We start from the raw sequence: 14,248 nt of genomic DNA on the forward strand, positions 1-14,248 counted from the left end.
TTACATGTATCATTTTGCATGAGAAGACCTCAAAATTTCTTTTTAAGTTCATAAATCAAAACAGATTAAACTAATCTGGGGTTTAAAACTCAGGGCTGTCAGACAGCAATGCAATATATCATTTTTGGCAGACTGCTCCCTCTTTCTCGTTCTTAAACTGAAATTTTGGAAGCATAATATTACTTCAAATCTCACAGGAACATTTTTGCATTAAATAATTAATGTACTAAAAAGTATAAAGCAATATTAAAGCCAGCTGTTTTATGAAAAAATTTAAGCACTGTTTAATAGGTATCAAAGGACTAAATTCTAAAATCAAAGAAAAAGCTTCCAAATCCATTTTTAATATTATGTACAGTATTCAAAGATTAAAAGAACAAATCATTCCAAGGCACTCCTGCTATACTGACCATAGAGTTATCTTTGAAAGCCTTTAACAAATCACAGTGCAATTAAGTTTCCTTGATTACTTCTGATTGAGGTTAAGTGTAATCTCAGTGATGTCAGTATGGTCACTATAAAACTAAATTATACTTTTAAAAAGAGGTTTCACTATAATAGAAGTTGGTATAATAGGCCAAGCTGGACAGAAAATAAATTCATGATTGATTACTGTTCTCTAATTGTGTGAATATTAAAATCAACACTGATAGCTAGAACAGTTTTCTTCCCTGGCTTCAAAAGTGGTACAAGTGAGTTGTGATTAGACCCAGAAAATTAATTTTTCTTTCCATTTACTAAGCAGTCCTTTGGATGTGAAAGAAGATACGAAGCAGAGGAGAGATTTTCTTTAAAATTTTCTTAAAGTATATGTAGGAAAACAGGTAGTTCTCTGGGAAAAAAATTATTTAGTCAGTGACTTGAGCAAGGCAAAGAAAGTTACGGTAGACTTTATCATGTATAGCTAACAGCTGCATAAGTAAAACTGGTAATACACATAATTCCCTTGCTGTCTTTTTCTCAAATCTCTCTTGTTGGAATAGTTTTCTCCAGACCGAGCATATTAGGAACAGAGGATAAAGATATTCCTTCACTCTTTAAGTGAATCAATAAACCCAGGAAGAGAAGTACAAAATTCCATGTTAGTAATCTATTAGCTAAAATCTGCTGCTCCAAGGATAACCTTGGTCCAAAACTTATTAGTTGAATTTGGAAAAATGCCTAACGACTTTTGGGAGCCAAAGCATTTTGTTGCTTTCAGTTAAAGGGATCTTACTAAGTGCTCAGTGTAAAAGAACAGGCTGGTCATTACAATAGACTCATGGGCCTGAAAACAGAGCAGTTCTTCCCAAACCGTCACTTATCACAAGGCTTTGTTTTGCAGCCTGGGGTGTGGAGGCCTCATGAAGCCCTCATGCTACAGACGAACCGTTCTTTGTCACACAACTGTGACTTCCAGGCACAGGTCAGGATCAGGATGGTCAGGATACTTACATAGCCTTTGTAGCTGGATTCCAGCTCTGGCCCTGTGGGAGTTTTGCTGCGGATGATATTTTCGGTTTGCTGGATCTGAAAGCGGCTGTCACCCAGGGCTCTATCCAGTTGTTGGAGCTGCGACTCTAAGGCACTGTGATCCCCTGCAGTGTCAACCATAAGAATCTTTATGGACCATGCTGTTTGAATTATTTCAAGCTTGATATTCATGGAGAAGTTTCAAAATAATTTCAGTTATGGCAACATAGACATGGCATGTGTGTGGGTAATTATAAAGCCAATTTAGTACTATCGTGCAGATGGGTTAGACATTTAAATGGCCAAACTAATGAAAGTGCTTCACTAAGAGTCCTAGCAGACTGGACACTGCAAAAGGGCCCAGCAATCGGCTCGGAACAGCCTTGTGTGTCTGCAACCTCTGCCAGCCGATCATCTGAATGCTGTAAATTGTGGAAGGCCTTGCTAAGAATCTGAAGCGGGATCTACTGTTCCCCAGTAACTAGGAGGCAGTTAGTACTCCTTCTTCAGGCACTTAATGAGCAGAGGAGTATCTGCCCTCTGATTTTCTTTGTGCACTTCAGGAGAAGGCAGTGCCACTGAAGGCCCAGGTGTCTGTATCATTCACTTAAGGCAGGAGTTCAAGTTCACCAAGAAAAGACTAGCTCAGAATAGATATGTACAGAGATATCAAACTCGCAGTGACTTGCTTTTATTTAATATCTCAAACAAAACCAGGAAAAGGCTAGGGATTTAGCATTTCCACCCGGGCAGGCTCTTACTCATAGCCTGGGACTCCCGGCTCATTCTCCTCTCAGAGTTTTAATACTTCTTTGCAAAATTATTGTGTGTGTGTGTGTGTGTGTGTGTGTGTGTGTTTCAGTCCTTGAACTGAACTAAAAAAACACTGATCATCAGAGTGGAGCTAATACAAGGTGAAAGCAGAATAAATATTAGTAAGCTTAATTAATTTTTTTTTAAAAGGCCTTCTAAGTACACCTGGAGAGGTCTCTCACTCGGAAGGACCTAGGCAATCGTCCTCTCCATCATGCTACTTTGCTTTTCTGCAAAAACTAAAGAGTAAATTAATATCCTACCACCATGTTCAAACTACTCGCCACCCTCCCCCAAATCACAGACCCTGAACTATAGTTTACCTAGTGCAAAACTGGGTAAAACTGGTTGCATTTTTCTTTCTTTAATTCTTCATGTTTCAGGAATAGTTCTGTCCTTAGAGGGAATTCTAAGGTTCAAGATACTGTGGAATATATTTTTCATTTCAAATTTTTTATAAGATTTCTTAAATTAAAATTATATATCAGGCTGGCTGGTTAGCTCAGTTGGTTAGAGTGCAGTGCTATAACACCAAGGTCAAGGGTTTGGATCTCTGTACCAGCCAGCAGTCAAAAAAAAAGAAAGAAACATATTTTTTAGAGGTGAAATCTGGTCTCACCTCTTATATGCAACCGTGAGAATAGGAGGACAAAGTGGTGTGTGTGCCCAAGGCCACTTGCTCAGGCTGATGGACTTGGACCAGAGCCTGTGCCCTGACTCCCCAGCCAGAGGCAGATCCCCAACCCTGCGAAGCTGGCATTACCACAACCAAGTAGAACACAAGGGCACACTGGGCTCTCCGTCTCGTAGTTTCTGCTGTTAATGGGCAACAGAGGTCTAAGGTTGGTCTGACTATTAAAAAACTTGAGAAATTTCATTTCACTTGATTACTGAAATCTCATTCTTGGTGTTCATCAACCAGCTGTCTTTTTCCTAATACAGCAGTAAGAGAGGAAGGTTGTGCCTTAACATGCTAGAGCCACAAAGCTGTGAGAGATACAGTGCGTGTGCTGAGAGGAGGCTTGTTACAGGTGAGGGAGGGAGGCTTGCTCCGGCTTTTTGTGCCTACCAGAGGTATTTCTGATTGCATTTTCTGTGAGTTTTACATAGGCCTCAGGGCTTTCGGGGATCATTACATCTGCAAAAAGAGCACAGTCTAAGTTGACAGCTAAATTCTGGAAACCTTGACTCCTTTGTGGCAGGAAAATAACTCTCCTAGGGAAGAAAAAGGAAGTTAGTCATTCTAGACAGAAAGCTCCTGAGCATACAGAGGGGTGTGCGTGCTCACCAAAGCTTTCCTGACGTGAATCCTGATGAGAGCTCACATTGATGGAGGGCGTTTTACGAGCCAGACACTGATCTAAGCACTCATATATACTCACAGAAACCCTACAGGGCTCCTGGGAATGTTATTCCCATTTTATAATTGAGAAAACTGAGGTCCAGAGGAATTAAGTTACTTATTTAAGTTTAAACAGCTATAAAGTGGCAGAACTGGAATTGCAATCCAGACAGTCATATTCTACAGTAGCGCTGTCCCATGTATTTCTGTGTGAACCACAGATGGCATTTTAAAGATTTAATAGTTAACATTTGAAAAATAATAAGAAACAGAGGAAATTAATTTTAAAACTATATTTTACTAAGCCAATATATCCAAATTATAATGTCAACAGAAATATTATTAATATTTTACGTTTTTGCTTTGAACTAAGTCTTCGAAATAAATGTATTCTTATAAGTGCATTTTCCACGTCCGGCCAACCTCAATTTGCACAGTCACATTTCAGGACTCGGGAGTCCCATGTGGCTGGTGGACACCTGTTGGGCAGCGCTGCTTTAGATGCCAAATGCCTAACTAGTGGGTTCTGCTGTAAAGGCAAATAGAAATGAGAGAAATTATTTTATTTTTAGAATTGTCATATGCTTGGGAATCCAGATGTGAACCATCGTAAACAAGCAGAAATACCCACAGATGATGACCTTTTAGAGAATGTATGAGATGCATTTACAAGTGCCACCAATCGGCCTCCAATTATTTACTCTATTTTCCTTACAATGTTCCACTTCCTCTTTCCATCCCCTCACTCCATGTGCTGTTTGGGGTTTTTGTTCTTTTTCTTTCCCTTTAGGCACACTTCCTGTGTGATTTCCTCCATTCACTCAGGGACAATTAAATTTACATGTGAAAAACTACCTAATCTGTATTTCCAGGTGCTGAACTTCAGACCCATGCAACTGTTACTGGATTTTTGCATTTGGATATTCTACAAGTGTCTCAAAATCAGGATGTGCACAACCAAACTCATCCCCTGCCCCTGTCTCGCCCCCTGACACCCCCGCCCAGCTGTACCCACACTGTCCTGTCTCTCCTGTGTTCCTCAGGGCCCAGGAACACCTGCACCTTCCACCAAGATGCCCAAACCAGAAACTTGCCTCTGCCCTGACTCAATCACTCATCAGTCTTCTGCCTGGGATTTCTCACCTCTCTTCCACTCTCTCTGTTCCCAGTGCTGCTTCCTTAGCTCAGCCCCCATCCTGTCTCTGTCCTGGAGTAGAAAACATTTCCATTTGGACTCTCTTTCTCCCTACAGAATGTGCCCTCCTCCCTATGGAATCTAGACAGATACAACATGAAAACGTGCATCCGATCGCATCACCTCCCTTCCTTAGACCCTGCTGTGGCTCCTTATCACCTGTATGAGAAGAGCCAAGCTCCTTTCCAGGGTGAACAGGCTGCTTTATGACCAGGTCCTTGTTTGCCTGTCCAGCCTCTACTTTGTCCACTCCATGCCACTCATCCAACAGTCCTGTCATTCTGGACAAAATTCAGAAGACCACAAGCACCGCGGCTAATCTCAAGGCTGGAATGACTTCCTCACCTTTTTCCCTCTGAACATTGCTGCATCCACCTGATTGACTACTATTTATCCTGTGCTCAGCTCAAAAGTTTCCCCCTTGAAGCCTGTCTTCATACCTCCAGGTTAGCTGCCCTGTGGTTGTGCTTGACCTGCAGGCCACCATGTACCTTGCTATCCCAGCACCAAACAGCTCACCTGGTCATTTCTTATATATTTGTTTGTGTTCTACACTAGAGCGTAAGCTCTTTTGATGAGAGAATTCAAAAATAAAAATTTTGACTAAAATGCCTCTGTAACTAAATGTGTTTATCTCCCAGAGCCCCGAACTTCACCTAGTTAATAAGCAACTGCCTCCAGGCATTTCTGCTTCTGTAATCTCGCTAGCCTGCCCTGCTTGCATTTCTAATTTTGCCTGTCACATGGGTGAGAAGAAACTAAAACCAACAGCTGTTTGTCTAAGATATATGTTAAACCTAAGTTTGTGGCCTATAAAAACCCTGTCAAACTCATGTTCATGGTCCCAGGATTTCAGAACAAGAGTTCACCTGGGTCCCACGTGTAATAAACCTGACTCTCCTACCTTCCAAGCATCTGGAGCCTTTCTTGCTGAGTTCGTTCTACAACATTTTGAGAAGAAAAGGAACTATGTATCTTCTGTACTTAGCAAAGTGCTTGCCACCTAGTACCAGAAATACATGTACATGTGGAGTAAACCAATGGCCATGCCAATATTTGTATTTGATAATCACATTCATATCTAATTGTTTAATTAAGTGCAATTCCCCTAATGGGAGAAAGAAGAAAACTGATTCTGGATAGCTTGTATGTCTCCAGTACAATATTAACTCCCTTTTATTTTCCTTCAAGCTGGCATGCAGGAAAGGCTCTTTCCTACCTGATAAGCCAACAGCACCCTGCAGGTAGAAATCTTTGTCTTCTTGACCCTCCTCGTCCTCAGAAGGCAGAGTTCTGGACACTGCAGACTCCAGGTCACGGCTGAGGTCATAGTCATGATCCCACTCCAGGGGGATGGAATCCACGCTGGCTGGGGTGTCTCTTCCAGACCGCTGGGCCAGTGAGAGGGAGGGGTTGGAGGACGGCTGGGGGGACAGGACGCTGTCTGCAGATGGGTCATGCCAGCGCAGGTCCGAGAGGGCCGTAGAGTCACCTAGCTCCAGCTCCTTGTCAGAGAGGTCGGGCTCCTCGTCAGGCAGCTGGAAGTGAAGACAAGCCAGCTGTGTGACTGCAGGGTCAGACTCCCCCCTGACTGATATGGGTGTTCCTCTAGCAAATCTCAGTGATTAGCTGGGCCACCTGCCTACCATGTGGGGATAGTTTTAACTTCCTATCGACTAATAAATAAGAATCTCCTGATCACTTTTAAAGAACATCTTATAAATTAATCTCTATAAGCCTCAGTTTTATTACAGTAAAATGGGAATAATATTAAAACCTACTTCAAGGAATTGATATACGATTAAATAAGATAATATAAATAAAGGAAGCCTAACAGTGTGCCTGCAAAACAACAGGTGCACAACGGCACATATTAAGAACAAGAGGAAATTATTAATGAAGACTTAGCTTATCCTTTTTACCTTATATTCCAGACATAAAGTATATTTTATCACAGAAGATTCCAAATATTCTAATAATAACAGTTCTATAGATGAGATGTGATTGTGATAGCAATTAGTAAAATGGAAGAAAACAATTCACCTAAACACAACCTCATCAACTGAACAACTGTCTACATTGCTCACTTTTATCTTCTTATTTCTTCTAGAGACTTATCTTCCACAGCCAATATATGCCAAGCATTCTTCTAAATTCTTTATTCATATTAACTCATCTAATGCTCAAAGCAATCTTCTTCCACAAGGTAGCTGCTGTTATTTAACCAGTAGTTTTACAGTTGAGGAAACTGAGGCAAGAAAGGTAAAGTAACTTGACCAAGGTCACAGAGCCAACACGTGTCAAGGCTAGGACTTGAACCCAGGCATTCTGGCTCCAGTGTCTGGGCTCTTACCCACTATCCAATGCTACTTAACCCCACATCAGGAATTCTCTTTAGATTTAAGGGCAATGAAAAAATAAATGTTACGTACAGGCAGGCGGATCAGTTTCTTATGGTATCTTTCCACGCGCCCGAAGACCTCCTGGCAGTAACGTCGGAGCTCATCCAGCTCTTCCTCGATGACTGCCGCATCCAAAGGCTCGTTCTTTTCGATCAGCTGCTCTCCTTGGGCAATTATCTGCTCAATCTTACTGTGGTTCAATGAAATTTCCTGCTGGAAGGCCTAGGGAGCACAAATCTCATGTCATTTTTTTATTGCTCACATTGATAAAAAATAATCGTTAGATACGTATTTCTCCTTTCATTAGAAAAAGCATGTGGGGGATATTTGATTTACCATATACAATGACAAGCCAAGAGGGTATTACTTTCTAAAGTAAAACATAAAAATTGTAAGCCAGAGCAGGAGTCAGACATGGAATCATGAGAATTCCATGATCAGAAAAAAACCTTGGATTAATAAAATTCACCACCACCAACAATGTGGGTAGAGAATAACAGGAAAAAATACACAAACATCACAAAGCTCTTCGCACTGGTTATCTCAGATGAAGCAATGGCAATGAATACGTTGCCGCTGAAATAAATTTAACATTTTAAAGAAATATTCCGAACACTTAAATTTTAGATATCCTGATCCTATGGCAGACACGACTAAGAGAAGATGACTCGTTTGTTTGTTTCAGGACATAAGCAGGTAAAGTTATAATGATTTGAAAAACAAGGACTTCTGGGAGGATTATTTAGGCTCCTTCTATATGGTGCAAATGAGTTAAATCACTGGGGCCAAGTTTCAAGGGATGAGTTTTACTTCAGTATGAGAGTAAGTTCTAGGAGAGTCGAAACTGTCCCATGATGAAAGAGGCTGTTAGAAGAGAAGAGAGTGTAGTAATGAGTTCTATGATCCTGCCAGAGTCCAACAGAGAAGATGCAACTACCACTTGGTAGAAATCTCCTGTTGAAGAATTTAAATACTGATTTACCTGTGAAATGACTTGGGAGAGTGGTGGTTGGGGGGGATGTGGAAGGGGATAGTTGGGGTACAAAGGGAGGGAGGGGTTGGGCAGAATAGCGCGTTTACCATTTTATGATTTCTTTCATCCCAAGAATCTATGATTATGGGTAACTGCCTCATTTTATTATAGCAACCAAAAGGTTATGGACATCACAAGTATTCTTTAAAAAAATCTGTCTATCCATCTATCTATACACTTTGGAAAGAAAATTTCATAAGCTGCCTTGCAGATTATTCAATTTGTTAAACACTATTCCTTTTAGGAAATTCTTATGGCTGATGTATATCCTTCCTATTTAAATTTCTAGCTAGCCACTGTGTTCGAATTATTTAGTGAAAAATACAAAATGCATTTAAAATTAACTTGTCATCTAAGAATGTAGAATACAGTATGAATGAAATCCCAGTGTAGGAAAGTTATATTGCTTTGGAACATGGAGGGTCAAAAGAATGATTTGAAGATGTTAGAAACAAATCAGAAAAAAACAAGAAGATACCTAATACTCCGACAATCGACTTGATTAATTAAAAGTATGTATGTTAATGGTGGTTATCTCTGGGTAGTGCTCTGTTTTATTTTTAGTATCTTTTATACCGTCTGCATTTTTTTTAAAATTAAGAATGAGTCTCTTAGAAGTTCCTTATGATGTTCTTCACAAAAGGAGCTACAAATCCTTTCCTTTTCAGACTTTCTTCACCTTGATAACTTGAAAAATAACTAATCTATTACCTTGAGTTGCTTTATTTTAGCTTGAACGTCACACTCAGAAAAATGTTCAATATTAGTGAGTTGCAGATCCATCTCCGTTAGCCAGACTAGAATGCTGTCCCGTGCAGTCTCAAACTCCTCACGCTGGCCAATAAAATGCTGGACATGAGAAGAAAATAATAAAAATTTAGAACTCCACATAAGCATACTGAGATGGCACAGCCAACTCCAGCATTTTTCCGGAAAGTCATTTTCTCAACAAGCCATGAGAACCCTGCAGTCCTCCACCGTATCCTTTCCCCTGCCCACCCCTCCTGCCATCCCAGTCTTACAAAGCCACTGAAATTGTGTCTCAATGTGGTGTTCAAATGGCCCAACCCTGTCCTCTGGGCCTCTACATTATGGATGAGGCATAATAAAGACCTTGAGCCTGCGCAAGATGGAGGTGACGCGCTTTTGCAGGTTGTCCCATCTCTGGTTGCCTTCGTGAACCATCTGTTTCAGGCTGCACGCGGAATCCGTGCGATTCTCCCTGGCCAGGCGGCGGTACTGCTTATTGATCAGCTCCAGCTGGGTCAGGCTCTCGTGAACTTGTCGCTGGAAAGCCTAAGGACACCGAGGGGCACAGCAGTGTGTGAGGTCAGCAAAGGGCTCTCAGGAATGGCTCCTAGTTTTCATATTGCAGTGTCAGGAGAATGGGAATCTCCACCAGCACAGAGGAGAAGGATCATTTCTGATGACAGTGTACTTTCTGTCATTAATGCAGAGTAATTTACGAAAAGGAAGTGGATCAATCAAAAATATGAAAGAAAAGGGGGAACAGTAATAAATAAGTATACATACACATGTATATTTACAAATATGTATAGCGCGCACGCGCACACACACACACACACACACACACACACACACAGCTTTTAAAATAATTGACAGCCTGGAAACAAATTTTTCCACAAAACCCACAAAACCAACTATTACAAAAATATATATGTGTGCTGAAATGTGGCATCAATATTGGAAAAATATATCTATAATAGAACTGATTATTTGTACATATGTAATTTCTTAAAAATACAGAAATCATCTTAATTCTGGTGTCCATTAGGAAAAAAATAAAAACTACATTTTGCAGAAGGCCCTCTAAACACAAACTGTTGTTAACTGTTAAGAAATGCAGTTTAATAAAATACAAGTAACTTTACATTAAAAAAAAAGTTTGGAACATGCTCTGTTTCCTTTTTGTTGTTCCCATGAATTATTCAGATTTTATAAAACATGTTAGAGCTAGTGCACCACCTCATCTATTACTTTTGATTCCACTGGGCATCATTTAGAGATTCCGAAGATAAAATAACTTTCTGCTTTCTCTCTGTAATACGAAGCTTATCTTTCCCTCTGAACTCATTTTATGACTTATGACTGATTTTTATTGGCAAAAAAATTTACACTTAATTAATTGTACTGTACTCATGTAAATCCCCAAATTCTGGTTACCTTAGCTCAGCACACTATTCAAATGCTACTACATTTCTGTCTCAAATATTTTTCCTTCTAAGATTTGCTTTAGAAGCCTTCATCCTAGCAAATCCAACCTTCTATTCTATAAAACTTTAAGTCATTTCCCCAGCAAAGGAAGTGGTAAGAAATGTTCAGCTTTTGCCATTACTGGAAGTCAGAGTATGTGTGTGCCCAGTGGGGTGATGGCATGGTACTCAGGTGGGTACCCCAGAATCCCTAGATCCATTCCAAACATTCATGCAATTGAACTGGCTAAAGACTGTCCTCAAGCCAAACTTTGTTTCAGTGATTTATTTCTGTCTCTTAAGAAAGTTAACTACAAGATTAATAATGATAAATGATAAAATCAATATTATAGAACCTAACTATATGCTAACTTTTGCTATAAAATTTGGGAGTTTAAAATAGCACCAAAAAAGATCTTATGTATTCTGCTTTGTAGTATAAGCCAATTATAAAAGGTTTTTTTTTTATTTAATTTTTATTTTGTCAATATACAATGTAGTTAGTTATTGTGTCCCATCACCAAAAATAAAAGGTTTTAACCTTTATGAATCTGTGTGTAATAAAATGTGGTACAGTAGCACTCCCACTACCAAAAGTTCACATTGGGATGACCTGAAATCGACTGCAGAGTTTACTGTGGCTTTCTACTAGAAGTTTTCAAGTGGGAAAATTTCCTTTTTCTGGAGTTTAGTGGTATAGTTACATATTAATCCATTCAGACATCATAATAACTCTTATTTATTTCACATAGCATTTGAACATTCTTATGGATTCTGTCCATCAATGACTCAGCTTTTAACCACCACAAGAACAAAAAGGAAACTTTGTATTTCCCATAACAGGCCTCAGCAAATGCCTAGTTCACTGGTGTTTCAAGGTAAAAATGAATTCAACTGAATTTAGTTGGATTTTCAGTCTTATTTCTAAACATCTTGGGGCAGAATTAGCAGCCAACAACGATCAGAATGCATCAGAACTGTTTGCTGTCAATATACATGAGTACACATCTGTGTATCAGTGGGAACTGAAGAGAAACAAAATTTTGAATTAAAAAATGGTCAACTTTAGGCTATGTCAGGTCTGCTCTGAAAATGACAGGCTCCTGAGAAGTTGGAGTTTCACTGTATTGCAGAGAGAGAGGAGACTCAAGATTGTGCAAATAGGAAAGGGACTGGAATCAATTATTTAATGATTCCTTTATGAATATAATCACACTAGTGCTGTTTTAGTCTCTATGTAATTCAAAAGTCTTGGTGTCTTAAGAACAGCACCGGTCTTCACTCTGTAATCAGAAATGGATTATAATGGGGCCGGCCCGGTGGCGCACTGGATAGTGCGCCGCTTGGGAAGCGCGGCAGCGCTCCCACCGAGGGTTCGGATCCCACATACAGACCGGTTCCCGCTCACTGGCTGAGCGAGGCGCGGGAGCAGCACCGAGGGTTGCGATCCCGTTGCCGGTCCCGGTCTGGTACGGGCGCAACACTGAGGGTTGCGATCCGTTGCCGGACACGGAAAAAGACGGGAAAAAAAAAAAAAAGAAATGGATTATAATGAAAATGTTTTATTCAATTCTGGAGCTTACTCTATTTTATCAATGATTAAAAAATGTATAGATCTATGCTCCAATTAGGTAAAAAAAAATCAAGAAAATATATTTGGAAGGTAGATTTTTTTAGAGTTTGGAAAACCATCATATTTTAATCTTAGGAGGTGGTTGATTGTGAAGAATTACAAAATAGAAATAATGCCACAATCTTTTTTTGCACAAATCATGATTCACGTTTCCTCTTCATTAGTACTTCATTTGGAATTCTTAATAACCTTAAGTTAAAATAAAAACGTCCTTTTCCCTTTTTTGTATACTTACTAGGTAATAATAAAGGTGACTACAAAGTCATCACCCAGCCGCTGGAGCACATAATGTGTGGGTGAATGTTAGTTAATGTCTTGGAACACCACCTACCAGCTGCTGCTTTAATAGAAAAATAAGGATTAAGTATTTGGAATTATAAATCACCTCAAATTTCTTTAGTTCTTCCTTGGCAACCGTATAGAGCACCCCGGAAGAGCTGGGGAAAGCAGCTGTCCTTTCTGAAATCTTCAGCCAATCTTCAAAACGAGAATAGTCATCCAGAAACTTCTGCCACAATCGCCACGTCTCTTCGATTCTGAGACAGAAAATGAGAGGACAGAAAATTATTTGGGACCATTTACACTCCAGAACCCTGTTGGATGCCTGCAACAGGATTAAGGGGTCCAAACAAGCAACTGTTGTGCCACACAATCACTGTGCCTTGAGCCAAATTTGACCACAGAGAAAAAGAGACAACTGTTAGAGCTAAAATAAAACAGCTGCTTTTTTTTTTTTTTAATGTCTTGCAGCTCTGGTTTTGGAATTAGGCAAATTGAATATCATAAACACATAATGCGAGCTGTCCAGCATGTGTGCGAGGAAGTTTAGAAATGCAACAACATTTTTACAGTGTACACTCAGGCCACTGTTCCACTAAAATAAAAATCAGGTTGGAAAATCCATTTAAGTCCAATGTCAAAATCACCCTAAAAAAAGTCAACCTATGATAGCAACACAAATATTAAGCCTTCAGTTCACCAGGAGCACATTGATTTTGTGTTTTAAGTCATTAGATAATTTTGTAATACATATTTTTTTGCCATCTAAAATCTCAATAGTTTTAAATAGCATGATTCTTTTTATTATTTAATTTTTAATAAAAAGAATAGTACTTTTTCACAGCCACAAATGCTGTAATGCTATACAGGTTTGGCAAAGACATATTTTTAGTTTTCTGTACTATATTTAAACTGCTAGGTAAAACTTAACTTGGCTTGTTATATTTATTACCTTTACACCTACTTATTTGCCCAACTAAGAAATGATGACAGCAAGTTTGGGAAGCCAAGGCTATTTTTGGACATTGTGACCAAAAGGAAATAGTGAACAATGAATATTCTGGCTAATTTTTTTCTTTTTCTTTTTGGTCTTTCTTCTTCCCTAGCTGTTTGAACATCTCAGCTTACTTGAGCCTCCTTTCCATGGACATAGCACAGATATTTCTCCACCGCCGGTCCAGGTTTCTCGTAGCCTGCTGGATGGAGTCACACTCGGCGTCCGTGGCACAAGCGTCACAGTCGTGCAGCAGGACTTCGCACAGGTTGAGGACAGAGGCGACACCTGTACTGTGCTTCTCTATGTCTCTCTGAAGCTCCTGCAAGGGAGAGAGTAATGCAGGGGAATGCAACATGCTTTATTCAAAAATTCTATGTATATAGACAAGAGAAACTGCAGCAGTGTTAATTGACTGCTAAATGGTTAGGCTAAACCTTGACAAATGTTTCATTTCCTTGAATGCATGAAGTTTCTTGAGCCTCATTTATGAAATCGGGCAAGCTCAAAAGTATGAGAAAAAAACAGATCTAGCAATATTTTGGCCATGTGATAAATGCCAAAATACAAACCGAACAAAATAAAATAGACTACACTAAGAGTGAAACTAGCTTCTTTAATGATTGAAAAATGAATCTTGCCCCAGTCTCTGCTTTGTAGATATACCACTTCCATTCCAATCAATCAACTGATCAATCCATCAATCAATGGAACATATGTGTACCTGCTAGGAGCTGGCACTTAAGAATTAGGATTTAAACACCAAAGATCCACCAACTGTTTTAAACAGTTACTTCCACCATCATTAAAAGGTACCCTGGTTTAAGGGATCTACATTCCATATCGTGCATGACATTATTATAGAGAGCAATTTTAAATGTATGACAGAAAT

General features: G+C 39.5%; 1 protein-coding gene across 4 annotated transcripts in view; it reads right to left on the bottom strand.

The window, feature by feature from the left end:
* Nucleotides 1–14,248, bottom strand: part of LOC103596914 (nesprin-1) — a 168,877-nt gene that overhangs the window by 23,864 nt on the left and 130,765 nt on the right. For 2 of the 4 annotated variants that reach the window (XM_008580688.1, XM_008580687.1), the window contains exons 42-49: nucleotides 13,491–13,678; nucleotides 12,469–12,619; nucleotides 9,351–9,533; nucleotides 8,949–9,086; nucleotides 7,235–7,426; nucleotides 6,022–6,340; nucleotides 3,335–3,403; nucleotides 1,435–1,577 (exon numbers count right to left, since the gene is read on the bottom strand). In XM_008580688.1, coding sequence (XP_008578910.1) covers nucleotides 1,435–1,577; nucleotides 3,335–3,403; nucleotides 6,022–6,340; nucleotides 7,235–7,426; nucleotides 8,949–9,086; nucleotides 9,351–9,533; nucleotides 12,469–12,619; nucleotides 13,491–13,678 — 1,383 coding nt within the window. The remainder of the gene's footprint in view (nucleotides 1–1,434; nucleotides 1,578–3,334; nucleotides 3,404–6,021; nucleotides 6,341–7,234; nucleotides 7,427–8,948; nucleotides 9,087–9,350; nucleotides 9,534–12,468; nucleotides 12,620–13,490; nucleotides 13,679–14,248) is intronic. The other 2 variants (XM_008580689.1, XM_008580690.1) reach the window with 1 other exon arrangement.

The sequence above is a fragment of the Galeopterus variegatus genome, unplaced genomic scaffold (genome assembly GCF_000696425.1).
Source record: "Galeopterus variegatus unplaced genomic scaffold, G_variegatus-3.0.2 Scaffold2146, whole genome shotgun sequence".
Lineage (NCBI taxonomy): Eukaryota > Metazoa > Chordata > Mammalia > Dermoptera > Cynocephalidae > Galeopterus > Galeopterus variegatus.